Below are 27,977 nucleotides of genomic sequence, written 5' to 3' on the forward strand. Positions count from 1 at the left end.
TATAACTCATAATTTAAAATATGCACTACCGACAGAAACCAATGAGTTATTTGTTAATCACAAATGATTAATATATGTATATATATATTATTTATAGATACATATATATGCATCTATGTACATATACTGTATAAAAATAAATAAAACAACATTAAGGGCAGGCTGATTTTAGACAGATATAAAATGAAAATAAATTGAAGTACATTTATTTTGCTATAAATTGTAGAAAGTCCATAATCATTGTAGAAAGTCCATAATCATTTCTGAAGAAAAACTTAAAAACAAGTTCTTTACCTGTAGTGAACTTGAAGAAGAATCATAGATTTTTGAGAGTTTTAGGGATCTTAGTATATATAATTTAGGCCCATACATACACAAATGGAATTTCTACTGTAACATTCTTAACAAATGATACTCTGGCCTCTGCTAGAAGACCTGTAGTGAACATCTGTTCCTCTGTCAATAATCTATTCCACTTCTGGGCCCCTCTAGCTGATAAAAGGTTCTTCCTGACATTGTTTGGATTTGTGTCTTTGCAACTTTTACCTACTTTTACCTACCTACCTTTACTTAGTACAGAAAACATGAAATTTCTATTGCATGTGACAGTCCCTGAAGAATTTTTTCATGGCTATCTTAGCCTTCCAAATTTCCTTTTATGTATATTTATTCATAGTTTATTTATTTATATTCCTAGTCAAAAACTTTAAATTTTCCTTCAACCAATTCATGTATGACATAGGTTCTTCAACATCCCAGTTGTCTTCCCCTGGACAATCATCATCTTATCAATGTCCTTCTTAAGCTATAGAGCACAGACTTGAACAAAGTTCTCTAATTAGGTTCTATCACCTAAGCTATTTCTAGAAGATATACTTCTCTTAACAGAGATCAAAATCATATTGGCTTTTTTGACTGCCATAATTACATTTACAATTCACTAAAGGGCCTAGATTGGAGTTTCTTAACCTTTTTCTGTGTCACAAATCTCTTTCATGAAGAGTGAATCAAGCCTATGGACTCCTTTTCAAAATAATGTTTTATATGCATAAAACAAAATATGTAATGTTACAAAGAAAACCTATATGTTAAAATATACTGATTATCAAAACATTTGAAATAAATCCACAAAATCCAAGTTAAGAAGCTCTGCCCTACATATTTCAGGAACCAAATCAGAAGCATATTGTTGTGATGGTAGATTTAATTATCTGGAAATCTACTGTAGTTTACCTCTATCCAAAAAAAGGTTAGCTAATACTTTCTTGTTTGTCTGGCAAAAGTTCCATTATAATAGTCCTGATATTTACTAATCAGGAAATATAAATTACTAAAGCAGAAATTCTAGAAATTTTATAGACAGAGTCACTACTCAAACTTAAATTCATGATGGAAAAGAAAACTGAGAATACATTTCTAAGGGTTCAAAAATAGATGGAAATCTATGGCCTAAAATTGAGTTAAATCATCCAGGAAAAATAGGAAGCTTTCAAGAATGAAAATATAAAAAGAAAAAAGAAAAATATAAAAAGAATCAAAAGGGATAGATATAACAAGATATATGATTGTGAAACTGATTAACTTTTAAAAATGCATGAAGAAAATATAAATAAGGAGAAGTAATAAAAATGGATACAGGATTCCTATTCAATGTAACAACATTGACAAATATGTTTATACTTGGGTTAAAGAATGTGAAAGTCAACAAAAAGGGTTTCCTTCACTTTTGTTTTTTTTTTTTTTTTTTTTTTAGCTAAATTTGGTTTTAAAAAAAATTCAAGAATGGATAGGACCATTGCTTACAATGAACAGCACAATAATTTATGACAAGAAGGCAAAACTATTTAACTTGTTTTGCCTGTTTTCCTTACTAAAGGAAATACTCTTATGATTGGAAAAGACAGAACAAGAATGATTGGTAGGGAACCAAAATCTAAGGAAAGGAAAAATAAGAGTAAACTTACCACTTTTCACACACCACTTTGAATGATCTTTTAAAGACTGTAAAGATGAAAAGTGCTGTAGGAGTGGAGAAAAATAAAAGTTGTCCTGATTTTCCTAAAAGGGGAGAATGTGGATTATGCAATTTGTAGACCAGTTGACATAACTTTGATTCTTGATTAATATTTCAGAACACATTATTAAGGGAATGGTAAGTGAATATCTCTAAAGGAAAGAGTTATCATTAAAAGCCAACATGAAGACTAGGTCAGAGGGGAGGATAATTATTGAAGGATGGCAGAGTAGGTTGGTAAATTTCAAGCTCTCCAGATTTCCTCCACAAACAGAATATGCACCTCAGAGCAAATAAAAACCAGTAAAAAAACAAGACAACTTGGGGCAGAAGGGGTCCTCCCTGAATAATCCAAGAAGACCTGAAGAAAGACCCACCTTGTGGGTCACCTTGTGAAGTATAAACACCTCCAGACCAGTTGGCAGAAACACCAAGTGAGGAGCCCAGAGCAAATTGAATGTGACTAGAGCCTTGGCAGGAACCACAGAAACTTTCACCCTCAGACTATATGAGGAGTCAGGGTCTGAGTCTGGGCAGAATGAGGGAACCTTGGCTGATTAGAAATGCAAGCCCAGTTGTGTTACAGAGTTGCAACCCTGGGTGAGAAGAAACCAGTACCCAGTGAGTACAGAGATAGTGGGGCAAGATTGCTGCTGGCTGTGTAGAGATTCTTCCAGGAGGAAGGAAGCTCTTGTTTTGGGGATCCAGGTCAAAGGGGAGAGCTCAAGTGAAGCTAGAGGCACTATTCTCCCACCCAATGATTAGAGGTGCTCATACTAATGCTTCTCATTAAAAAAAAAATACATAAATCAGCAAAGAAGAAAAAACCCAATCACAGCAATTTAATATGGAAACAGGGAAGTCTGGTGTTCATTTTCAGAAGAGGGCACTAAAATGAAAAAACCTTCTTCTGCCCCAAAGAGTAACATTAAATGACTGTCTGCCCAGAGAGAATTTGTAGAAGTACTCAAAAAAAAATCTTAAAATCATATGAGAGACACTGAGGATAAACTAAAAAATACACAAAATAAAAACCATCCAAGAAAAACAGGAAGATTATGAAAAAAAAATTATCCAAATAGAAAAGGAGATATAGAGTTTTAAAGACTAAAATAACTCTTTGAAGTAGGCAAGGGGAAGCCAGAAAAATTATGAGACCAAGAGAATGTGAAACTTCTTGTAAGAAAAACAACAGATCTGGAGAACAGCTCAAGAAGCAAAAGCTAAGAATAATTGAACTACCTAAAAGCTGTGACCAAAAAAAGAACTTTGACACAATAATGCAAGAAATAATCCAAGAAAATTGTACTGAAGTGATAGAACATGAGGGGAAAGTAGAAATAGAAAAAATTCACCAATCATCACCTCAAAGAAATCCTTTGTAGAAAACAAATAGGATTATCACTGACAAATTTTGAAACCTACAGGTCAAAGAGAAACAAAAAAAAAAAAAAACAATTCAAATATGCTGGAACTACAATTAGAATTGTGCAGGACTTATCAGCAGGCACAATAAAAACTGCAGGTGCTAGAATTATACATAATGGCAATCAAAAGAACTAGGCCTGCAGCCAGAAATGTCATTTCCAGCAAAATTATCCATAATGCTGGATGATTAAAAAAAAGTACATTCAACAAATTTGCAAATATTCAGGACTTTTCTATCAACCAAACCTGAACTCAATAGAAAATTAAACATATAAGAGCCAATAACCAAGATTAATTTAAAGGAACGTAACATGGACAGATTGTTTATATATTTTTTAACATGGAAATGTATACCATATGTTTAAGATTGACATCAGTAATTGAGTAGCTCAAAAGAAAGATTTATACAAATGAGATGCAGAGGAAGAACAGACACAAGCATTAGAGGGGGGAGGAAGGCTCATAGTTCTGAAAACCTACTCACATTGGAAATGGGTTAAATACGCAACACTACATTCTATACCATGAAGGGCATATCACCCTCCAAAGTAGGGAGGGAAGAAAAGTGAGGGGAAAGAAGACAAGAGGTCCATCCATGAATGAGGAAAGGATCAGGTGTTAAATTTAATAGAAAAAAAAGTATAGCTAGTAATCACTGATCTTAGACAAAGTCAAATTTAAAAGATTCAAACGAGAGAAAAATCTACACGATATGTCAGTCATACTAATATTATTTTAGCTACATGTTTACATATGGGCAAATATGTGTATGTGTATATACATATATGTGTGTGTATTTGAGTATATATAGATATGTATTGTGTTGCTCTGTGTGTGTGTGTGTGTGTGTGTATATATGTGTGTGGTGTATGTGTGAAGGTCTGTAGGTGGGTGTGAATGTATTTATTGTGTGTGTGTGTGTGAGTGAGTGTATATATATATATATATATATATATATATATATATATATATATACACACATACACTATATATGATGATTATGAGGGGTGAGAGTATGGAAGTCTGTGTACATATATATCTATTAAATATATCTGCTTAATTTTAGTCTGCTTGGGGGAGGATAGAGGAGAATAAAGGGGGGGAAAGAATAAAGTAAAAAATGTGCACAGCAGAGAACAAAAGAACAACCTACAAGGAAGCAAAGAAAAGATGGACACTCATGAATATAATTTCTTCTACTATTATATATATTTTTCTTGAACTGGAAATTTATCATTATGTATTTTAAATCATCCCTCATGTTCTGCTGGGCACATGACAAGCACATGACAATGTTCTGATCTGATTTTTTTTTTGTCTTTTTTTTAAAAAATAAAGAGAAAATTAATAATAAAATCTTTGAAAAAGGAAAAAATATATAATATCTCAAAGTAACTTAATTTACATTTAAGCCAGGTAATTAGACTGAAAAAACTATGGGAATGCCACAGATATTCAGATTCCAGCAAAAATCACCCTTGTTATTTCTGTGGGCAAAATGAAGAAGTATGATACTAAGAATAATAGCTAGCATCTATATAGCCAGCTTTTTAAGATTTGCAAAGCACTTTACACATGTAATCTGATTCTCACAACAACTTTGTAATGTATTTTATTATCACCATTTTGTAGATGAGAAAAATGAGTCCTAAGAAGTTAAGCAATTTGCTAAGGAAACACAGCCAGTAAGAAATAAAGATGGTAACAAAGCCAGTATTTCTGAATCCAAATCCAATGCTCTCTATACTGTCCTATTCTGTCTCCATCAAAGGGATGATGTCACTTTGAAAGATGGCCCTTAATGAAATGCAAAAGTAATCTGTCATTTGCCTCTGTTCTAGTCATCATTTTTATCAATGACTTGATGAAAAGGCACAAGACATGTTTATCAAATATGAAGATAACAAAGTTGGGAAGGACAGCTAACATGTTGGATGACTGAATCAGCATCCCTGCTTTCTCACAAATCTTCAGTCTTTCCCTAGCTATTGGCTGCTTTCCGCTATTAACAAGTATGAACATAGTATCTCCTTCCTCAAAAAACTTTCACTTGATTCATACATCCCCGTTACCTGTTGTTCTGCAGCTCTTTTCCCTTTTGTGTCTAAACTTTTTGAGAAGGCCATCTACAACAGAAGCTTTCACTTCCTTTTTTCTCAGCTCTACAGTCTGTTTTTTGATTTCATAATTAAACTGAAACGGTCCTCTCAATGTTACCAAAGATGTCTTAATTTCCAAATCAAATAACATTTTCTTAAACCATATTCTTCTTGATTTCTCTGCAAATTTTGATATTGTTAATCACCCTCTTTTCTTTAATAAGCAGAGCTGTGGGACCCTACAGCCTCCATTTAAGGGGGTCCCCAACATATTCTTCTCATTTCCTACCAGTTATATTGCTTTTGGATTTTATCAAACTCCCACAACATTTCTTCACTTCTGTTTGTGCCCTGTTGCCCCTCATTTTCCATTCCTCTTATGTGTTGTCTTTCCTCCATTAGATTATTAGATCCTTGAGGGCAGAGGCTATCTTATTATTTGCATACACAAGGCTCAGTAGCTGGCAAGTAGTAAGTGTTAAATAAATGTTTATTGACTTACTATTAATATCTAGCATTTACATAGCATTTTAAGATTTGCAAAGTGCTTTATAAATATTATCTCATCCAATCTTCCTACTATTTGACAAATTGTATTCTGGGCTTTCATTTAGGTAGCATCCACTAACCATACGTGTTTCCTAAGACTGTGTCCTAGGCCCTCTTCTCTTTTCCTACTATACTAGTTTATATAGTGATTACATCAATTTTTGTTGATTCAATGATTGTGTCTATGGCAATGATTCTCAGATCTATTATATCCAACCCTGATTTCTCTCTTGAATCAGTAGGAGGCTTAAATAAAGCACTGGACCTCGAATGAAGAAAACCTGAGTTTAATATCTGGCCTTAGGAGCTTACTAGTTTTGTGAGCCTGGGGAAGTCACTTAAACTTTGCCTTAATTCAGTGGAGAAGAAAGTGGCAAATCCTTAGAACAGTCCATAGACAGCATGTCCATAGACAGGGTCACTAAGAGTCAGACATGATTGAATGACAGAATAACAGTTACAACAAACTCTCTCTTGACTTCTGGATTTATAGCTCTAACTGCCTATTGGATATTGTGAACGGGTTGATCCACAGATGCCTCAAACTCAACATATCCAAAATTGAACTTATTATCTTTTTCCAAAGCCTCGCCCTCTTGCTAATTTCCCTAATACTGTCAAAAATACCATTATCTTCCAGGAACCTCCTCACTCTAACTTCTAATAACCAATTTTCTTTTGGTTCTTTTAGACATCTTTCACAAATTTGCCAGTATTTTGTTGCTGCTACAGGCACTCATCATCTCAATCAAATACCGTCTACATATTAGACACTATGCTAACCATCTCAAGCTTGGACTATTTTAGTACTCAGCTAGTTTGTCTCTCTGCCTCAAGCCTTTCCCCATCTCTAGTCCATCCTTCATTCAGCTGTCAAACTGTTATTCCTAAAGTTTAGATCAGTTCAGCAGCTTTCTACTACTTCAAGGATTAAATATAAAGATCCTCTATTTGGATTTTAAAGTGCTTTATAATCTGGTTCCTTCCAACTTTTCCCAGTTTTCTGATATAACTTTTTTTTTTGTTTTTCTGGTATTTTATATTGTATCCAATCCCTTCTGACCCAATTTGGGGTTTTTGAACAAAGATATTGGAGTGGGTTGCCATTTCCTTCTCCAGCTCATTTTACAAAATGAAAACACTTAGGCAAACAGGGTTAAGTGACCTGTCCAAGGTCTAGTATTTAAGGTCAGACTTGATTTCAGGAAGTTGAGTCTTTCTGACTCCTGTCCTGGAACTCTAAACTTAATTGTACTACCTATTCATCTTGTATTTTGCCATTCAGTGAAAATGGGCTCTTTAATGTTGAATGTTGAAAACTACCTTTGCATGTATTTTGAAAAATAAAAAGCTATTATTATAAAAAGAAAAGTCATTTATGACAAAAAACATATTAGGTCACTTTTTTTAGTTCCTTTCTCACACCTGTAAGTGAGTGGTGTGGTCCTTAAAAGGCTATTCATACACCCAGGAAATTCCCAAATCTCACTGCTGCTTCCAGTGAGAAGACAATACCTATGGCCTGGGTCACCTGTGTGCAGTTCCCATTGTATTTATAATTGCTGTTTTATCATTCACCTATCACTGTAGGATTTTGAGATAGGTAGCTTATAATTCTGAATGATTTTAATGCTACAGTAGGTTCAGAGGACCAGAAATGGCAGAGTCTCCTTGGGAGTAATGGAGTTGGAATCAGCAATAGTGATTTACTAATCATTTACTACAGAAGATTTGTGCATTTCATGACTTTATCATCACCAACACTGTATTGTTTCCTAAATGCAATAAAACTTCATGGATGCATGGGATGCATTCTTGAAGCAAACATTTGCATTTAATAAACTATGTCATTGTTAAGAGGATGTGAGACTGATGAAGGCAATGAATAGTGCAGAGTGCTGGACTGATCATAAGACTTATTCTCCCCAAGTTGAATATTTGTTTTCAACAAAAGTGGCAGCCCCAAGGCAAAAAGACTACCAGAAGAATTAAAGTGAACAGACTAGAGTTGTTCTCTCAAACAGTTTGTTGCTAACTTGGAGGGTAAGTTGAGCCAAAATACATAGGTGGCAACATTGGAAGAAAAAAGGAGGGGGCAGCTTTCAGAGATTTGGTGTACAGCATTGCAATTGCTCATCTGGGTCCACTCATAAACATCAAGATGAAAATGATGGGGAAATTCAGAAACTGCTAAATGAAAAATAAGAACTTCACAGGACATACCAGCAGGGTAGTTCATCCATATCTAAGAAGGTAGCATTCAATTCGTCAAAGTAAAGTGCAATCCATATTTCCCAGATTGGCTAAAATGACAGGAAAAGGTAATGATAAATGTTTGAGGGGATATGGGAAAAACTGGTTCACTAAAAATGTTTGACAGAGTTGTGAAATGATCCAACCATTCTGGAGAACAATTTTGAACTATGCCCAAAAAGTTATAAAATTGGATACTCTTTGATAGCTTCTGGGTCTATCCCAAAGATAATAAAAAAGAGAAAAGGACCTACATGTACAAAAAAAATTCATAACAGCATTTTGTAGTGGCAAGGAACTGGAAATTGAATAGATGTTGGTCAGTAGGGGAATGCTTATATGAAGGTATTTGAAGGTAATAGAATATTATTGTTGCGTAAGAAATGATGAGGGGGGCTGATTTCAGAAAAGCCTGGAAAGATCTATGTGAACTGATGCTGAGTGAAGTGAGCAGAACCAGGAGATCATTGTACACGAGATTATATGATGATCAATTATGATGGACTTGGCTCTTTTCAATAATGCAATGATTCAAGGCAATTCCAATAGACTTGAGATGGAAAATACAAATCACATCCAGAAAGAGAACTATGAAGACTGAATGTGGATTGAAGAAGAGAATTTTCATCTTTTTGTTCTCATATTTTTTCTTTTGATTTGACTTTTCTTGCACAACACAATAAATTGGAAATATGGCTAAAAGGATCGCACATATTTAACCTATATCAGATTGCTTGCTGTCTTGGGGAGAGGAGAAATAAAGGAGAGAGGGAGAAAAATTTAGAACAAATATTTCACAAAAATGAATATTGAAATGTTTTATGCTGACAATAATGATCCAATGCACTTTCATAATGCACTCAAGTTTATTTATGAGCCAACAACCTATGGTGCATCTCAACTACTCAGTACGGATAGAGTCACATTAATTAATGACAAGGACATGATCCTAGAGAGATGGGCTGAACACTTCCATAATATTCTCAACAGACCATCATCAATCAATGCTAAGGCCTCAGGTTGAAATCAATCACTTCCTAACTAAATTTCTGTAGAGGGTTGAAACTCCAAAAAGATATGCTTGAATCAGGAAACAGAGCACTTAAAGCTGATTTACCTATTTGATGTGAGATAATGACTCTATTAGCATATATTCGGATAAATGACTCTTCTCACCATTGGAGCTTGCTGAATGTTTGGTGTTAAAATAATCATAGGCAAAGATTAGAGGGGGAGGAGTAGAGAGGCTGGTGACTCTGGACTCCAGAATGGAAGATTCTGCTTGCCTGCCTCCTTCACTTCTCCCCCTAAAGACCAAGGACTTTAATTCATCCTGACTCTGGCTGATCTGCAGGCCCTCCAGGGAGCTAGCCCATACTTTACAAATTTCCAAGTGAAGAAGAGAATTTTGAATGCTATTCAGCTACTTTCTGTGGCAAAGCATCTGGGGCTGATGCTATTCTAGCTGAAATTTACAAGGGGTGTATATATATATATATATATATATATATATATATATATATATATATATATATATATATATATATATATATTGTGGGGGGGAGTCTATTACTCATACAAAGGCTGATTGAAAACTTCTAAATTATAAAGCAAGAAGTGGTTATGCTCTTGGAGTTCAAGGAGCCCTCCTCTGTCCATCTCATTAAAAGTAAAGGGAATAGATTGTCCTGTGACAACCACAGAGGAGTTTCTCTCATAGTTATTGGTGCAAGATTCTTGACAGAGTCCTCTTTAGTAGGTGGAGAATCAGCCTATTATAAAAACAAAAACTTTGAGATCAAAATAATGGTTCTGTAGACCTTCAGTCTGGTGGTCAGTCTAATACCTCTCCTCTTCCACATTTTCCTTTGGAGTCTCTCAAACACTGAGCTAGCTTTGGCCGTGCTTCTCCAAGTAATTCTCCACCTGGAAAAAGGTCATCTATCTAAGAGCCAACATGGGCTTCAGAAGAGATTAAGTAACAGTCAATATGATATTTGCTGCCCAACAACTTGAGAAGAAATGCCAAAAGCAGAATTTAGATCTGATCTTTAGATTTTAATTTTTAATTTAGATCAGGCCTTTGATACTGTCAATCAGGAGGGGTTTTGGAAAATTATGTCAAAATTCGGTTGTTCAGAGAAGTTCATCAATATAGTACATCAGTTTCATGATGGCATGCTTGCCCGGCCTCTGGGCAATAGGCTCTTGAGTTTTCCTGGCCACCAGAAGTGGGATACAGGGCTGAATGCTTACTCCCAAGCTTTTTAGCATGAGGTTTTCAGCCATATTGTTAAACGCCTTCAATGAAACAAACATGGAATCTAAGTCAGCTAGCACACTGATGGTACATTCTTCAATTTGAAAAGGCTACAAGCCAAAACTAAGGTGGAGGGAGTGTTGGTATACTATTTTTTGTTTGCAGATAATTGTGCGCTCAGTGCAGCCTCTGCAGCTGAGATGCAACAAAGTATTAGTCCTCTGCCACTTGTGCTAATCTTGGCCTGACAATTAATACCAAAAAACACAGGTCCTCCCCCAGTCAGCACTACACCATCCTTATGTGGAACCATCAGTTACAGCAAATGGTTAAGTTCTGATTGCTGTGGTTAAGTTCAGTTACCTTGGCAATATACTTTCCAGGGACATCCACATTGATAATGAGAAAGACACATGCACGGCCAGAGCTAGCTCAGTGTTTGAGAGACTCCAGCGGAAAATGTGGGAGAGGAGAGGAGAGGTATTAGACTGACTACCAGACTGAAGGTCTACAGAACCATTGTTTTGATAATTTTCAACATTCACCTTTGCAAAACTTTTTATTCCAAATTTTTCTCCGTCCTTCCTTCCATCCCCTCTCCTAAACTGTAAGTAACCAATAGTTTTTCTAAACAAATTTGTGCAGTTCTTCTAAACAAATTTCCACATTTGTCATAATGCATAAGAAAAATCAGATCGAAAAACATAAGAAAAAAAAAAACAACAACAAAACAACAACAACAAAGATAAAAATCTATGTTGTGGTCTACACTCAGTTCCCACAGTCCTCTCTCTGGGTGTAGATGGCTCTTTTCATCTCCGACTATTGGAATTGACCTGGATCATCTCATTTTTTGAAAAGAGCCATGTCCATCAGAATTTATCACTGTATAATATTGTTTCTATGTACAATATTCTCCTGGTTCTACTCACTTCACTTAGCATCAGTTCATGCAAGTCTCTCCAGGCCTCTCTGAAATCATCCTGCTGATTGTTTCTTATAGAACAATAATATTCCATAATATTCATCTACCATAACTTATTTAGCCATTCTCCACCTGATGGGCATCCACTCAGTTTCCAGTTTCTTGCCACTACAAAAAGGGCTGCCACAAACATTTTTGCACATGTGGGTCACTTTCCCTTCTTTAAGATCTCTTTGGGATATAAGCCCAATAGACATTGCTGGGTCAAAGGGTATGCACAGTTTGATAGCCCTTTGGGCATAGTTACAAACTGCTCTCCAGAATGATTGGATCAGTTTACAACTCCACCAACAATGTATTAGTGTCCCCGTTTTCCCACATTCCCTCCAACATTTATCAGGACATGAAATGTCAGCTAAGCCAATCTGAGAGGTATGAAGATGCACCTCATTGTTGCATGCCTCTGAAATCAGTATACCAGCGCCATGCCAGGAAACTGAATTGTTTCCATTTTAAATTGATTCTGGCAGAATAAGAAAACAGACATAAGGGTCCTTTCTCAAACTAAACTGTCAAACTTCCAGAGAGTGCAACTCTGTTGGACTGGCCACATTGTTTGAATGCCAAATGCACACTTGGAAAAAAGACTATTTTGTGGAGAACTCACTCAGGGTAAACACAAGGTGGTCAGAAAAACTGATACAAAGATACCCTCCATTTCTCTCAAGAATTTTAGAATTGATCGCATGATATAGGAAATACTGGTGCAGGATTTCCCAGAATGATATGCCCTCATCAGAAAAGGTGCTATGCTTTATAAACAGCAAAGCAGAATTGAACTAGCTCAGAAGAAAGATGAATGCATAGTAAAAGAATCTACTGCAAATGTTCCCAGAGATTATTTGTGTCTAATGTATGGCAAAACACTCCAAATTTTTATTGGCTTAATCAGCCACAGTCAAACACACTAAGGACTCTAACAGAGTGACAGCATTTTAGTCTTCTTCAAGAACTAAGAACAACCACCAAATAAGTGTATCCCCACCTCTTTTAATTTGCATGACAAGACCAAGAAGATCTTGGGTACAGAAGAAATCTATAGTGCCTCAGGCTCACATATATATTTACACTGAAGCCTCTTTGTGGCTAAGACAAAAGATTGGTGTAGAAACTTTCATCTTAGAGGAAGTAAGTTCAAAAGATAATTAGCAGCATGGTTGGTCTGTGTTCAGAAGGAGCTTCTAGAAGCTAAGATTTTATGAGCTGATAGAACTTTTTTCCAATGGAGAAAAAGTCACATATTGCTCAGGTTTTTATGTTTAAGAGCTGCTTTCTTGTGGTAGAAAAAAAATAGCTGAAGCATAATCTCTGGGAATAATCTAAACGAGAGATATAGAGACAGAATGAGGAACACTTCCAGTAAAGAAGTGAGAAGATAAACTAGTGGTTCTACAGCATCTATGCTATGAATTGTCCATCCATATATGTAATCTTGAATACATATGCTTCCCGGCACATAGTAGGAATGGTTTAAATACTTATTGCTTCCTTTGCCTAGAGATAGGCCCATCCACACATATCCTTTGGCCACAAATGCTCCCCTTCTTATGTTTGCTCTGGACATACATGTTCCATACATGAGTGTATACTTGTACATATATAATTCTTTTTTTTTTAATTTAAACTCTTTATTTTATTTTATTTTTTGATAGAAGAATTAAAATTTATTTTTGCATAAAAAATTTAAATCAATTTGGAAAGGATGTAACTTTCATAAGAGAATTTTTGATGGGCAAAAATAATTTTTTCTCAGTTGTTTTCAATTGTGCCCTATTTCATAAGTCTATTTAGGGATTTCTTGGCAGAGGTAGTAGAATGGTTTTCCATTTCTTCCCCAGTTCATTGTTTTGTTTTGTTTTTTTAATATTTTATTTTATTTTATAATAACCTTATATTGACAGAATCCATGCCCGGGTAATTTTTTTTACAACATTATCCCTTGCACTCACTTCTGTTCCGATTTTTCCCCTCCCTCCCTTCACCCCCTCTCCTAGATGGCAAGCAGTCCTATATATGTTAAATATGTTGCATGTACATATATAATTCTTATGTATAGGTACATCTTACTGTGTATATATGAGTTGCTAAGGTCACAGTAACAGGATTTGAACCAAAGTCTATGATTACAACAAGGATTCTTTACTTTGCTCCAAATTGCCTCTGAGAGGATGTCTTGCTTTGAGGCAGTTATTATTCTAGGACACAGAGGTAAGGCTAACTTATGGCTTTTAAATCACACCAAAACAGTGGGTGATTTGTCAATCAAAGTCCAAGATTTTTAATTTTCTTTTATCTCCATTAAGGAAGGCTTTCCTGCTATTTTTTCCCATGTTAATGATAATATTCCCACACTGCAATATTAATCATGAAGCCATGGAAAATTTTCCATCGTTTAGTTCCTTTAGTTTTTTTTTTTTTTTTAAGAGAATTTAGTCTTAAATGCATGACTAAAATGTCATTAGTTAACTCTATCTTTACAATAGAACAAAAAGATGCCAAAAGTATATTCTGTAAAATGACAGTTTAAAAAAAACAACAGTACGACACACTGAACACATTAAAAAGAATGAATTAATGGGTTTAGGTAAAGAGGAAATGGTACTCTTGAATACCTAGAATTCTCTAAAATTAAAAGAAAAAGTGATATTCAGAAGAAATGGATAAGATTTTTTAGGCTTTCTAGAATAAGCCAGCACAGAAAAGTTTGAACTATTTCAGAAGATTTTTTTCCCCAATGATTAAGTGGTGCTGATTCTTACAAAAACTTATTTTGCAATTTTCTATTACAACATTCATAGGTGTGGAAACTCATTTTATGCATTATATTTTATAATAGTAGTTTTGGCTAAGGAATCACAGTATTCAGAGTCAGGAAATGACCACAAATAAACCAGCCTCATAGCCTGTATCCAATGTAAGCAAAGAAAACATTACACCAAGTACTTTCCCATAACTGGCTAGGGAAAAAATCCTGTAATCTGTCGCATTACAGTAGAGTTGTCTCAAGCATGGTGAATAGGGAAACCATTAATGGGATGGACAAGTATTTTTGAATTTTTTTCCTTTTTTTATGCCAATAATTCCTCTGTAGTTGCTTGTTTCAAAGGAAGAAGTTTCACACCCATATACTAAGTATCATCCTTAGGCAAAGACAGGCAAGAATTAACCACTTTTTTGGCACTTTGAAAACACTAAGGACTATAAATAATATATGTGCAAAGTGGAAGACCTTTTGTGACTTTTCAATTCATGAAACAAGAGTTATAACTTTGGGAGTTTGAGAAGTCATCTAATTTATTCTACTACCTTCATAGGAAGGCTCATATTTAAAATGCTATAAATAAATGTGATAGTTCTATTTTTAAAATTTTCACATATTTCAAAGCATATAATATCAGTAATACATTCTAATAGTTGTAAAATCCTACTCCTTCTAAGGAGTTCCTTAGTCACTCATTACGATTCATAATTGTTCAATACAATAAGAGAAATATTTGCTAAATATCAGACTTAAAAGTCATATGCTAACACTGTTTGCATTTCTGTCTAAAAAAGAAAAGATTATTCATGGCACACAGTGTTTAATAAGTCCTTGTTGATTGACTGACCTTCTTTGACCTAAATTTAGCCTTCTAGTTAGTCATTTGTAGAAATAATCATAAATGAAAGCTAGCCTCCAATTTTTCATTATACTTAATTTAATATATTTCTCCTATAGTTCTATACAAATGTAAGGTAATCTAAGTATTCAGTACTCAGATACTTGGTACATTCTTTTTTGTAAGGACTGGAGAAAAACTGAAGAAATCTTTAGATATAAGCACCACAGAAAAAAAGGAAGGAGGGGAAGAAGGAAGATGAACCTTTGCAAGTAACTTACTCTGTTCTAGACTGTAATTTTATTATTTGTATAATAAAGAGGTAGAAAGAGTAGTGAGGTCAAACTCAAATACAAATGAGACCACTAAATTGTACATAAGGATCCTTGCAGGCCAATTATGACTTGGAAAACCAATATTAACATTATCTGTGTTCTAGGATAGAGGCATGTTGGTGGCTCAATGAATCTGCTGGGCCTGGAGTCAAAAAGACTTGAGTTCAAATGTAGCCTCAGAGATTTACTTGTTCAATGATGCTGGGTAAATCATTTAACCCTGTTTGCTTTAAGGCATTGGAAAAGGAAATGGCAAACTATTCTAGAATCTTTGCCAAGAAAACCCCAGGGAGACAGCAATGGTGTACTATGGGTCCATGGAGTTGAACCTTACCATAAGGTTTTTTTTTCATTTTTTAATTTTTATTCATTTTGTTAAATATATCCCAAATATATTTTAATGTAATTTGGGCTCAAGCCACATTGCAACCCACAGGCCTCCTGTTTGACACATATGGAATAGAAGATATCTGAGGTTCTTTTCAATTTTATAATTAACAAGCCTATGATCCCAACTTAACCTCAAATTAGAAGACACAGACTGGTGAAGATTAGAGAAGATTGACTGGTGTGCTAATAAGCAAGAGGAAACAATTGGCTAATGATGACTGAAAAAATATCAAGTATATGAGTAAAATGATGCACCATGAAGCCAATAACAGTGTATTAGAAAAAAAGTCAAATTCTAACAATACAATTTTCTGGGGGCATTCAGTGTAGAGGCAAACAGTCATACAATTTAACATTCTCAGAATACTTCACAATATTGTGGTAATATATAGTTTAAGGTTATAAACATGACACCAAGTTATCAATAAAATGTTAAATTATTTATACTAAATTTTGATTACTAAGAAAGAAATTATGCAATTTAGAAAGATTTCCATCAAATTTGTTAAGCATGTCCAAAGTGTTAGTGCTTAAAAGGTTAACTAAATTTCACTCAAGTTTATGTTATCTACTGCAGAAAATACTGAAATGTTGCTGTATGTTTGATCTGAGAGCAAAGACAAAGAGCACTTCAAAATATGTACTCTATAAAAAATGGGAGAATAATATGCCATGAAAAGAAAAATTAAAATTAAAGCCCTTAATCCTGTTTCATTGCCTATGTTTTCAATTAGGCAACCAATCAAGCAAGCACTGAGGTACCTATTACATGCCAAGTACAGTGCTCAGCACTGGGGAAAGAAAAGCAGAAAATGTGGAAATAACCAAGAGAGCAGAATATTTATTCACTTGATTTGGGCAGAATAATGTTCCCAGCTTTAGCAGGGGTAAGGGTTACATAACATAGAAATAATACTAACAAAGATACTTTTTTGTAGTCAAATGATATTTTATGTGACTAGTTGACTAAACAAAACAGCAAGAGCCAACCCTTAATATGCTGCTCTGTAGTCTGCTTTGTGCTTTCAGAGAGGCCCTCGACACAAACTCCATCTCACTTCACTTCCCTGAACCCGTTTCCTCATCTGTGAAATGAGAGGGATGGACTAGGTAGCCTCTGAGTTTCCTTCCAGACCTTGTCTTATCATGCTCTAATTCTATTTTATGATGATGATGATGATCATTTGATCATTTGACTGAATACTTAGATTACCTTACATTTGTACAGAACTTTAGGAGAAATACATTTAAATTAGGTATAATGAAAAATTGGAGGCTAGCTTTCAAATACAGCCTTCTGAGATAGAGTATGAATATATTACTATTTTATAAAAAAAAAATCAATCAATAAATAAAACTAAAGCTCAGATTGAACCTAAACTTTTCTAAATCATGTCAGAAAGTGGGAAAAGTAGAATTTGTTTATTCTGAATGAAAATAGTAGGTTAAAAATCAATATTTCTCCTTCTTAGCAAATTTAAAATTTCCTCCATTTCCCACCTCTCAAAAAACCCCAAAATTTGATGATTTGAAGGAGATTTGGAGAGTGCAATTGAGAGGATCAAGTAAAGGATTTAGAAGATAGATAGCATGCAAAAAGCCTTAAGATTTCCTCATAATTCCTAGGGAGGAATTCTAGAGAGGAATTAGTCTGAAAAGCCCATACCTAAAAATATTCCTGATAAAACCCTGAATGCAACCTAGTGATTTAACACTGCACTGCTTTCAAGAGGACCTTACACTTTAAGATTTATTGTTCCCAAAGAATTCATCTTTAATAGTTTGAAGAAAAAGTGAGTTGTTTTGTTAAAACCTTATTTCATTTTGTTTTGTTTTTTAAAGAAGACAAGCCAGATATAAATTTCACCTAGGATATAAATAGAAGAAAAAGGATTTTAGGAAAAAACCACAGATCATAAGTTTTTTTTAGTTAACTATGGAAAATGCATTGAATTTAAAATCAGATGATCCAAGCAAATTTGACTCCATCTCTGCTACTACCTACTTATACAACCTTAATAAAATTTCTAATTTTCTGGGATTCAATTTCCTCAATTGTAAAATGTAAGTGGAGAAGATGATCTCCTGACTTCAAGATGATTCAGACTCCCGATGCTATGATCCTAAGGTCTTATAACCATCAAGAATTTGCTAGTCAAGCAAAAGCAGTCAACAAAAATGATCATAAATCATTGAAAATTATTTAAAATTCAGACCCAGACAACTGATTAAAATTTTAACATAATAATGAATGTAAAAATGGGGTGGAAATGTACTGGCATAACTTTAAGAAAAACTGAGCTAAATTTGTGAATGTCTACACGTAAACAAATGCATCTCTAAAACATAATCTAATTTTTTTTACATTCGTTTCTAAAATTTTTGAGTTTTAGGTTCCCCCACCCACAATTGAGAAACTTAATTTTCTTGTGAAGTTATACAAAGCATTTCCATAAAAGTTAAATTGTTTAAAATAACCCATAAATCTACCACCCTAATGAAAATAAAAATCCTCAAGGAAGTAATTTGTATTTCCCCAGCTTATTCTCTCCTTTCACTCTGCTCCCTCCTCAAAAGTGTTTTGGCACTGACTAATCCCTCTCCCAATATGACCTTTCTTTTATCACTCTCTCCACTTTACATATCTCATTCCTCTCCTTTTTCCTGATTTCTATACTGCTACTGAGTATGATGAGAATAAGGTTCACTTTCTTACCCTTTCCTCTCCCTCTTTCCCTCTACTGTTAAAGCTTTTTCTTGTCTCTTTTTTACATAATCTAATTTTTAAGAAATAATATACTTTATATGTACTTTTTACTAAGACTGGATTATATCTTAATTTCATCCATTTGAGCAAGAGAAGTAGCTGGAAAACAGATGACTTTTGTTGAAGTCCCTAATAGAGATATAATAACTAGGGATATTGTAGTGGCAGTCTAGACATGTCCAAGTCTTCTTGATCCCATTTGGAGTTTTCTTGGCAAAGGAACTGCAGTGGTTGACCATTTCTTTCTCCAGCTCATTTTAGAGATGAGGAACTGAGGCAAACAAGGTTCAGTGACTTGTCCAGGGTCATATAGCTTTCTGATGCCAGACTTGAACTCATAAAGATGAGTCTTCCTGACTATAGATCTAACACTTTATCCAGTGTGCCACCAGTTAACTGCCCCTTTTCTGACTGGACACAAAGGTCAAGTTTGAACTTATATATCAAATTAGATCAATAATACAGTAAGAATATAATTAAATTACCCATAAGCTTTTTTGAGTTGTGAAAGATTAATTTTATAATGATAACATACAAATAATAAAACATTAAAGAATAATTATTAAATCTTTCCATAATAATTCTCTGTAGAATCCCCAGGACACTGTTTGGGATTCATTTAATAAAATGGCTAGAGAAAATTGAATCAATGCTATTGCCTTAGCAACAAAAAAAAAAGGATAATATGACTTTTCTAAATGACAAAGCACTAGAGCACTAGTACAAAATAACTGGACGCAAGAAAGTCTATAACTAAATAAATTCTTTGCTGGATGCTTCTGTCCAAAAATATAAAAACAAATGCAGAAATTCTGTTTAAACTAACATCCTGAATACCTTAAGACAATGCTAAAAATATAACAGAAATGTTTAGAAAATATTTTGCTACTCTACATTCCTCACACCTTCTAAAATCATCTTATATTCATTATATTGATTTCTAGGCTTATTTACCTAGAAATTGATAATACTTTCGTTCATTTTTAAAACTTTTTTTTTCTTATTCAACTTTCCCTATCACCTCTCAGCACCTTCTTCTTTTTTTCTTTCTTTCTTTTCCTTTTGTTTTATAAATTAAATTTATTGACTTTTTTTGGTCTATATATCATCTTAATTTTCCAATAAGTGAAGTGAGCAGAACCAGGAAATCATTGTACACAGCAACAAGATTATACAAAGATCAATTCTGATGGACGTGGCTCTCTTCAACAATGACTCAGACCAGTTCCAATGATTTTATGATGAAGAGAGCCATCTACATCCAGAAAAAGTAAATGGGAATTGAGTGTGGATCACAACATAGCATTTTCACTCTTTTTGTTGTTGTTTGCTTGCATTTCATTTTTTCTCATTTTTTTTCTTTTTTGATCTGATTTTTCTTGTGAAGCAAGATAATTGTATAAATATATATGTATATTTTGGATTTAACATACATATATTTGCTATATTTAACATATATTGGATTGCTTGCTGTCTGGGGAGGGGACAGGGAGAAGGAGGAGAAAATTGGTGGTTTTTTTTTTAATTAATAACTTTTTATTGATAGAATCCATGCCAGGGTAATTTTTTACAGCATTATCTCAGCACCTTCTTTCTTCCAATCTCTGATAAAGAGGTGGTCCTTTTCCTTGCTGAGGTCGACCCCTCTAAATACACGCTTGATCTCATTCACTCCCATCTTCTCCAACAGATTTCTACTCTTACTGATCTTTCATCCTCTATTCTTAAATCTCTCCTTATCTACTGATTCCTTTTCTACTGCCTATAAGAATGCCCATCTCCCCAATTCCTACAAAGCTCTCATGAGATTTTACAATCCTCTACTAGTCTTCACTCTAAGTCTCTTTTTCAGCTAAATTCCCTTAAAAAATCATCAACCTTTGGTGCCACTATTATTTGGTGCTCTATTTATTTTCCTTTCAGCCCTAATCATTTGATCCCAACTACTCTCTCTAAAAATTTTAATATTTTTTAATTGTCACATTCAATGGACTTTTCTTAGTCCTCATTTTTTTGACTTCTCTATAGCATCTGACATTGCCCCAAGATTCTCTCTTCTCTTTGGAAAGTTTTCATGATGCTATCTTGGTTTTCTTTGTCTCATGACTCTTCCATCTTTTTGCATTATCTTTATCTACATTTTGTGTACTTCACATAAGAAGTGCTAAATAAATGTTTTCTTTAATAATGTCCCATATAGTAACTGTGGGTATCCCACAAAGCTATGTATAGGACCCCCAAAACCCCATTTCTATTTCTCTCTTTCTTATCTCACCTGATGGCATCTTCAGCTCCCATGAATTCTATATATTTAATCTTAGTCTCTTTTGAACTCCAGTTCCATATCACCAATTATTTATTAGACATTTTAAAGTGTATTTTCAAACTATATGTTTCAAACTGCATGCTTCCTAAGTTCAGTATGTCCAAAACATAATTCACTGTCTTTCTTCCAAAACTCATACCTCTTCTGAATTCCCCAAATTTAAAAATTGTCTGAAGGTCACACAGACAGATACTAAGGCATCTTCCCTTAGCCTGAGGGCCTAAATACTTGGTATAGAACTATTTTCTCATTTGTTTTCTATGTTTATAGGAATAGACAATGGATATTCTCCTATTTCTGTAATATGAATAAGAACTTAAGGCTAGGTTGGTCTTGCCAGAACACTGTAGGTTGTGTTCTGAAGACATAACTCATGTTGGAGTTTCTATTTGCAGAGCCTGACTTTAAGTTCATCAATCACAGAGCCCTGAGAACATGAAAAATTATAAGGTTAGCATAAAACTCAAGTTCAAGCACTCAAAACTATTGTGAAGACACAGCCTGATTCTACTTTGATGTGAAGAATCTTTGCTGTATCTTTCAATAGCAAGTAGAAATTCAGCTTCCAGCTAAACTTATCCAGAGACTACCATTGCTAGTGAATTTATTTTCCTTAAAAAAAATTTTACTTTTGGTATGTGTTATTGTTATAGAATTAATCTTTTACTTTTCACAATTCAAAAATGTTTATGAGAAACAATTATATTCTCAGTGTATTATTAATACTATCTAACTTGATATATAAGTTCAAACTGGAATTTTGTGTCCAATAAAAAAAAAGAGGCACGAAAACTTTTTTAAAAACAAACTTTAGGAAAGTTTATCGAGAAATCTGTAAAAAGCCCCAAAGTTATATATCTTTACTTAATGATTATTTCTCTTTCACTCTGAAGAAGTTACATTTTCCCAAATATATACCTTTAATTTTAACTAAAATATGAACCAGATTTGTTTTTGAAAATCATTTTTTGAAACAGGTTTGTAGACCCCATCGCTTCTTTGATCTATTCCTCACTTAGATGAAGCACTGACCTATAGACATTCCTTTCTTAATTCTACAGTTATGATACTAAATAATAATAATAAAAGAAAATCCCCATCACCACCCATTTGATTCAAATTACTACTAGCTTGTTGTTTAATAAATGAGAAAAAGTGTGAAAAGAGAAAGAAATGAAACATCAAAAACAAGCTTACTACTAGAGCTTCCCTTTTCCTATTGCTATTTCCCCATTTTCCTAAACCTCTACTTTAAAAGGAAGACATTTTTTCTAGTCTTATAAGGATGCTTATGAATTGGTTGATTGCTTAATTAAATACAAAATAAAATTCCTATAAGTGCAACTCTTGCATCCCAGCTATTTTGAGAGGTAAGTATCTTCATACCCTGGTTCCTCTGGATATACACAAGTTGCATTTCCATTCATTTGGCAGGTATCTTGAGATGGTAAGTCAGAGTCTTTTCCATCTTGACTTGAAGAAGGACCACCTGCTACACGATTCTGCTGCATATCCCACTTGCGAGCCACATTGCAAATTGTTAATCTTTTCTTCTCCTATTAAAAAAAGTACACGTGACAAGAAATGCTTTTATTGGTAACATTTGCAGCAAAATATAGTAGATAGAAGGGATAGCCTTTTCTGTGATACTCAGGCAGAATTGGAATGCCATTATTTCCTAGTAAACACAGAGGTGATCATTAACCTTGTAAAGGATGGTATAAATGAAACAGCTGAATAACAAAACTATATGTAAATGGGAAATAATCTGTTTTTTTAAATAAATTAATGGAGTTTTAAGGTATAAGTAATTTTTTATATTTTGTATATGTAGAAGAAATTCATTATTTATGAATCATGCTTTAAAAAAATGCAGCCCCCAAGTCCTTCCTGGTAATTGTACTTTTCTATTCAATACTGAGACAGCAAAATTAGACATTTTCTGTATGGGATTGACTTATATGCATAATTATACAATAACATACTGATGAGGTCAAGGAACCAAATGATGATGTTAGTGATAGTTGTGATGAAGCGAGAATTGGAATGGGAATCCCCTCTGGTCAGAGGCACAGGTCCTATGTGAAAGAATTGGCAAACTCAAAATCTGTATGGCAAAAAGGAATTTATTGGCACTGAGAAGCCAGCTTGCTAGGAAAATAGAGTTCTTAGTGGGCAAAAGGTCCTGTTAGAAAGATAGCAAAGTAACACTGAGAAGAGAATTATCTTCACCAGTAGGCAAAAAGTCATGGCAGGACAACTTTCTAAGAAGACAGCTTCCTTGGCAAGCATAATCCTGTTTAGGGCTTCTGCAAAGATATCTGAGGCATGTAATCCTAGATATGTTAGGGCTTGCTTTGATCTTTGGCCCAGAGATGGGGGCCAACTGAGAGATTGATTTTCCCTTAGGGTATTTTTTTTTGCTGAGGCAATTGGGGTTAAGTGACTTGCCCAGGGTCACACAGCTAGACAGTGTCTGAGACCAGATTTGAACTCGGGTCCTCTTGACTTCAGGGCTGGTACTCTATCCACTGTGCCACCTAGCTGCCCCTGAGAGATTGATTTTCAATTTAATTTAAAATTGAATGAGATTAGTTAACTGGAAATTTGAGCCACTGAGTGTTGTTTGTGGCAAGTCAATGGAGGTTGATTGACCAAGCTCTCCAATTGAATGAAACCACTTAACTGGAAGTTTGTAGGCTTCCGGACCCCCAAAAGATCTCAGTTTATGTCAATACAAGTTTGCAAAATTTGTGACAGTTGAAATTCATTAGAATACATGAAATATTTCAGAGAAATTTGGGAAAGCACAGAGGCCTCTGGACAGCATACACAAATTAAAGAAGGAAAGAACACTATCTTCTGAGAAAGATATACATTTTTAAAATGATCAATTAATTGTCAATATAGATCAGAGCACTGAACCTAGAGCTGATCCTATCACATGTTCCTCTATGTAATCAGTGAGGTTTCATGAAGAAGTCCTGTCAGAGCTGTAACTAGAAGACTAGCAAAGATAATCCCAAGATGTGAAAAAGTCCAAGGATAAGAAATTTGGACCTAGATGATAGATTTTAAAAGCTTCTGACAAGCAATTATACTTCTTTAAAAAAAAATAAAGCAGGGGTAGAATCTTATGGTAGGGTGGAGCTTAATGGTGAGGAAATAGTAGTGATGTAATAAAATTTTGAGGGCCCCTAATTTTAGATGGAGGATTTAGTGGATCTGTTCTAACAATAAAGTCAGTAATCCTGAATCTTCTGGCTCTGGAGTCTGCCTCAGGGTCTTCCCACACTCCTAATCTAAGAACAATAATCTGTCTGATTCTGAATAGACCACTCCCCAATTTATTGCTGACTGTCAGATAGTTTCTGATCTCAAGATAATCCCAAGTACCAAACTCCTAAGACATAGTGGTAAGATCAGTAAGAATCAAATTTGGGAGACCACTCCCTGGCCCTATCTCTGGGTCATAGAATTAGCATGTCAATAATTGAAAGCTGGATAAAGCTATCTCCTCTCTTATGACTTTGCTAAATTCTCTTGGAATTTAGTCCACTTGTATTGGTGTTATAATTACAATAAAACTTTGCCCCTTGACCAGGAAATGGGCTCAAACCTGAAAATTTTTTGAGATGCCTCACAACACTGGTCTATGACCCCAAACTTTTGGGGCCCCCTTTCCCAATCTCAGCATTTGGTATTCTGGCACGGAGAGAGTCTGACCTCCCCTGGCTTGATTCCCTCCTTGTGAAGGTAAGCCTCCTATTTTTTTCTCCTACAATCCTATAGTGGGACACCACAAGTCACTGGAAAAGGCTTGTCCGGGTTGTCAGGAGCTCCATGCTCAGCAAGTTTTTGTTGATTAGGATTGCCCTAACTGGGAAACTCTTGCAATTTCCGGCAAAGTTAACCTTGGTACATGTCTGTGCCATGTTTGTTCTGTAAATTAAATTTTGTTATCTGGGAAGATTTAAAATTCAACCAGCAAGGAAAAAAACCTTTACGCTGTAGTCAGAATGTTGGAAAATTTTCTTTAAAAGTCTAACTTTTTTCTGTGGACTTCAGATCTGGCCAAACTGGGAGCTATACAAAAAAGTTAATTAAAATTAAAATAACATCTTAGCAGATTCTCAAGTTTTTGAAAACAATGATTAAGAAGTTTGGCAATTAGTCATTTTAAGATTGCAAAAAAAATTCCTGAAACAATGGGGATAATTCCAGGAATTTACCCCATTCTGAAAGAAAAGAAAAGAAAAAAACAAACCAGGTAAACAGCAACTTTGTGCTAAACATTCTTTGATTCCTATTTTGTCTGGAGTCCCCTTCTGCTCTTTTGGGAAAGCACCCCAGAAAGTATTAAGGGACCTTTTCTACTCCACTCCCCAGAATGGGCCTGAGTACATCTCAGTTATGGGGATTGCTAATGAGCAATATAGCTCATGTACCTCTGTTTGCTAATTCCTCTCATCTCAGATCAGATTAAAACTCAAATTCTCCTCATCTGTAGAAATAGGGGAAGCAAAACTGTGGGGATCCCACACAACCTTGCCCAATAACCTCCTCAACAACAGCTTGGGGGAATGGGGATGGAGTGGGGGGTCAGCATTCCCTGAGCCCTGGCACCTGAAACTACCGTGAAAGGGATATATTAGCACCAGTCACCCCAGCTTTCAGCAGGTTCTGCTTAACACATTTACCTATATTCAAATAGTTCTCTGCACACTATTATACTATAGATGGATTTCCATATTAAAGTACTCTCCCCCCAAAACTTAATTATCTTGGAGTGTAAATAAAGAAAATGTGCTATAAGAATATTAACTGCTTTATTGGATATAATTGCTTCATATTTAATAACTTCATGAGTTTTTTATGTGACTAACTGATAAATGATTTCTATGTGTGTGTAAAGCAATTTGAGAATTTGTTTGAGATATGACAGTAAAAGCAATTTTAAAGGAGCTCTAATTAAAGCCCACTAAAGGGATATGTACAATATAATCTATTTGCACTGATAGTGTTAACAGAAGAGTTTAGGAACTTTAAGAAAACAGAAAAGCAGTTTGCCACTACTTTAAAGACTTTAGTTATGTAGTGTTAGTTCTGAGGGCCCTGTCAGTAAAAACTGGGACATTAAACATTTTCCTGGATCACAAAAGAGAACAGATTTGCCTGAATTGGAAAATAACCAAATAACCAAGTTTGTTAGTTTGTCTAGTACATTTAATTTAGTTTGTCTAGAACATTTAAGCAGAATCTAGGGAATCTCATTAACTAAAATTAAGTCAATTTAAAAATCTCTTCTATCTCAATTTCAAGAATTGTTTTGTTTTCTCCCTAAAACAAAAGGGAAACTTATTTAAGGGAATAGAAACTATTTGGTTATTAGCCAATTAGGAAAATTTTAAAATTGTTAACTAAGCTACTTGGAGTTATTGTCATTATGTTAAACCTATCAGTTTACTTCCAAGTTAGAGATGTGCAACACCTTTTCCCCCTTCACAGAGTCAGAGGAGATATCAAACAGTGCAGCCCATGAAAACACTAAGAATAATTGTGATGGGCAATAACAAACTCAGCTCCTTCCCCGGGGTCTCTGTCAACTCCTTTTAATTTGTAACTTTGCCAGTTTTCTTGAAACTATCAGGGTAAGCAAATTCATCAGCCTGAGAAATGAGCCTGTTTAGGATTTATAGTATCTAAACAAGGAATGCATTTAGTAAGAATCTATAAATTTTTGCACCAGGATAAGTTTAAACATATAAAAACATGTTGAACAAAATCTCATATGAGTTTAAGTCCTGGTAAACTTTTACAATAATTTATCTAGCACTAAGCTGCAATTAGTAGAATTTGCTATTAGAGATATATTTCTTTATTCTTTTGAGTTCTGAATTTGATTGCCTGATAATTAAGTCAGTAGCCCATCATACAAGAAAAAAGCCATAAGCTTTTAGTTGGATGTCTTATCTAAGCAAGATTTGGGAGAACAACTTCAGCCTCTGCCTTCAGGTGGGATCCTTCTGACTAATTTCCCAGTTCTGTTTTTTTGTTTTCCACCTCATTATTTCTGAGTCTGGCTAATTATGACTGCATGATTAGCTGTCAAACAGATCTCAGGATGTTTTATCCTGTCATATATGTGCTCTCAGGCTGAGGCTTGAAGGACCTATTTTGATACTATTATAATCATGTCCCTGCTTTTTCCTCTTATAGCAAATTTCTATAATCAGAATAAATGGTCAGTAGAAGCCATGAACCCAATACAAATATCCCAGAGGACACAATGGTTTTCTATTCTAGATCTTAAAGATGCTTTCTTTTGCATACCATTGTATAAAGATTCACAATTTCTTTTTGCCCTTGAAGGGGCAAATCTAAGGGAACGTAGTCCCCCACCAACGAACATGGACAATTATAACCATAACACAGAAATAGCTCAGGGCTTCCATGACAGCTCCCAACACATTTGGACAAACTCCTAACTTCCGGCTCCCACCCACCCAGGGCTATGAAGTTTCTTTGTCTAAAGGCCCACATAGTCTTATCAGTTTGTTAAAACCCTGAAAGCTAAAAATCATTTTTGCCCTCACAACAGTGTTAGAATTGGAGAAAAGAATGAGAACATCTATATTGATTCCAAATATGCCTTTCATGTTTTGCATGTCCATGAGGTTATATGAAAGAAAGACAGCAAAAAAATAAGTAATCTCCTCATTAAATATGCAGGGGAAATTCTACAATTATTGCAAGCTGTTCATGGATCTAAAGACACCAGAAGGGGGATTCACTTAAGGCCAAACATCATTCTGTGAGGCAATGGACAAAAGTTCATTCTGTCACAGGTATTTACACTCCAAGATAATTTAAGTTTGGGGTGAGAATACATTTAATATGGAAATCCATCTAGAGTATAATAGTGTCCAAAGAACAATTTGAATATAGGTAAATGTATTAAGCAAAGACCCG

The 27,977-nt window shown here is 34.6% G+C and overlaps 1 protein-coding gene across 5 annotated transcripts in view; it reads right to left on the reverse strand.

Annotated features, from left to right (window-relative positions):
- LRRC49 (leucine rich repeat containing 49) overlaps positions 1-27,977 on the reverse strand; it is a 189,719-nt gene that overhangs the window by 27,120 nt on the left and 134,622 nt on the right. For all 5 annotated transcript variants that reach the window (XM_051980750.1, XM_051980751.1, XM_051980749.1 and 2 more), the window contains one exon: positions 22,392-22,561. In XM_051980750.1, the coding sequence (XP_051836710.1) occupies positions 22,392-22,561 (170 nt within the window). The remainder of the gene's footprint in view (positions 1-22,391; positions 22,562-27,977) is intronic.

Source organism: Antechinus flavipes, chromosome 2, assembly GCF_016432865.1.
Source record: "Antechinus flavipes isolate AdamAnt ecotype Samford, QLD, Australia chromosome 2, AdamAnt_v2, whole genome shotgun sequence".
Classification (NCBI taxonomy): Eukaryota; Metazoa; Chordata; class Mammalia; order Dasyuromorphia; family Dasyuridae; genus Antechinus; species Antechinus flavipes.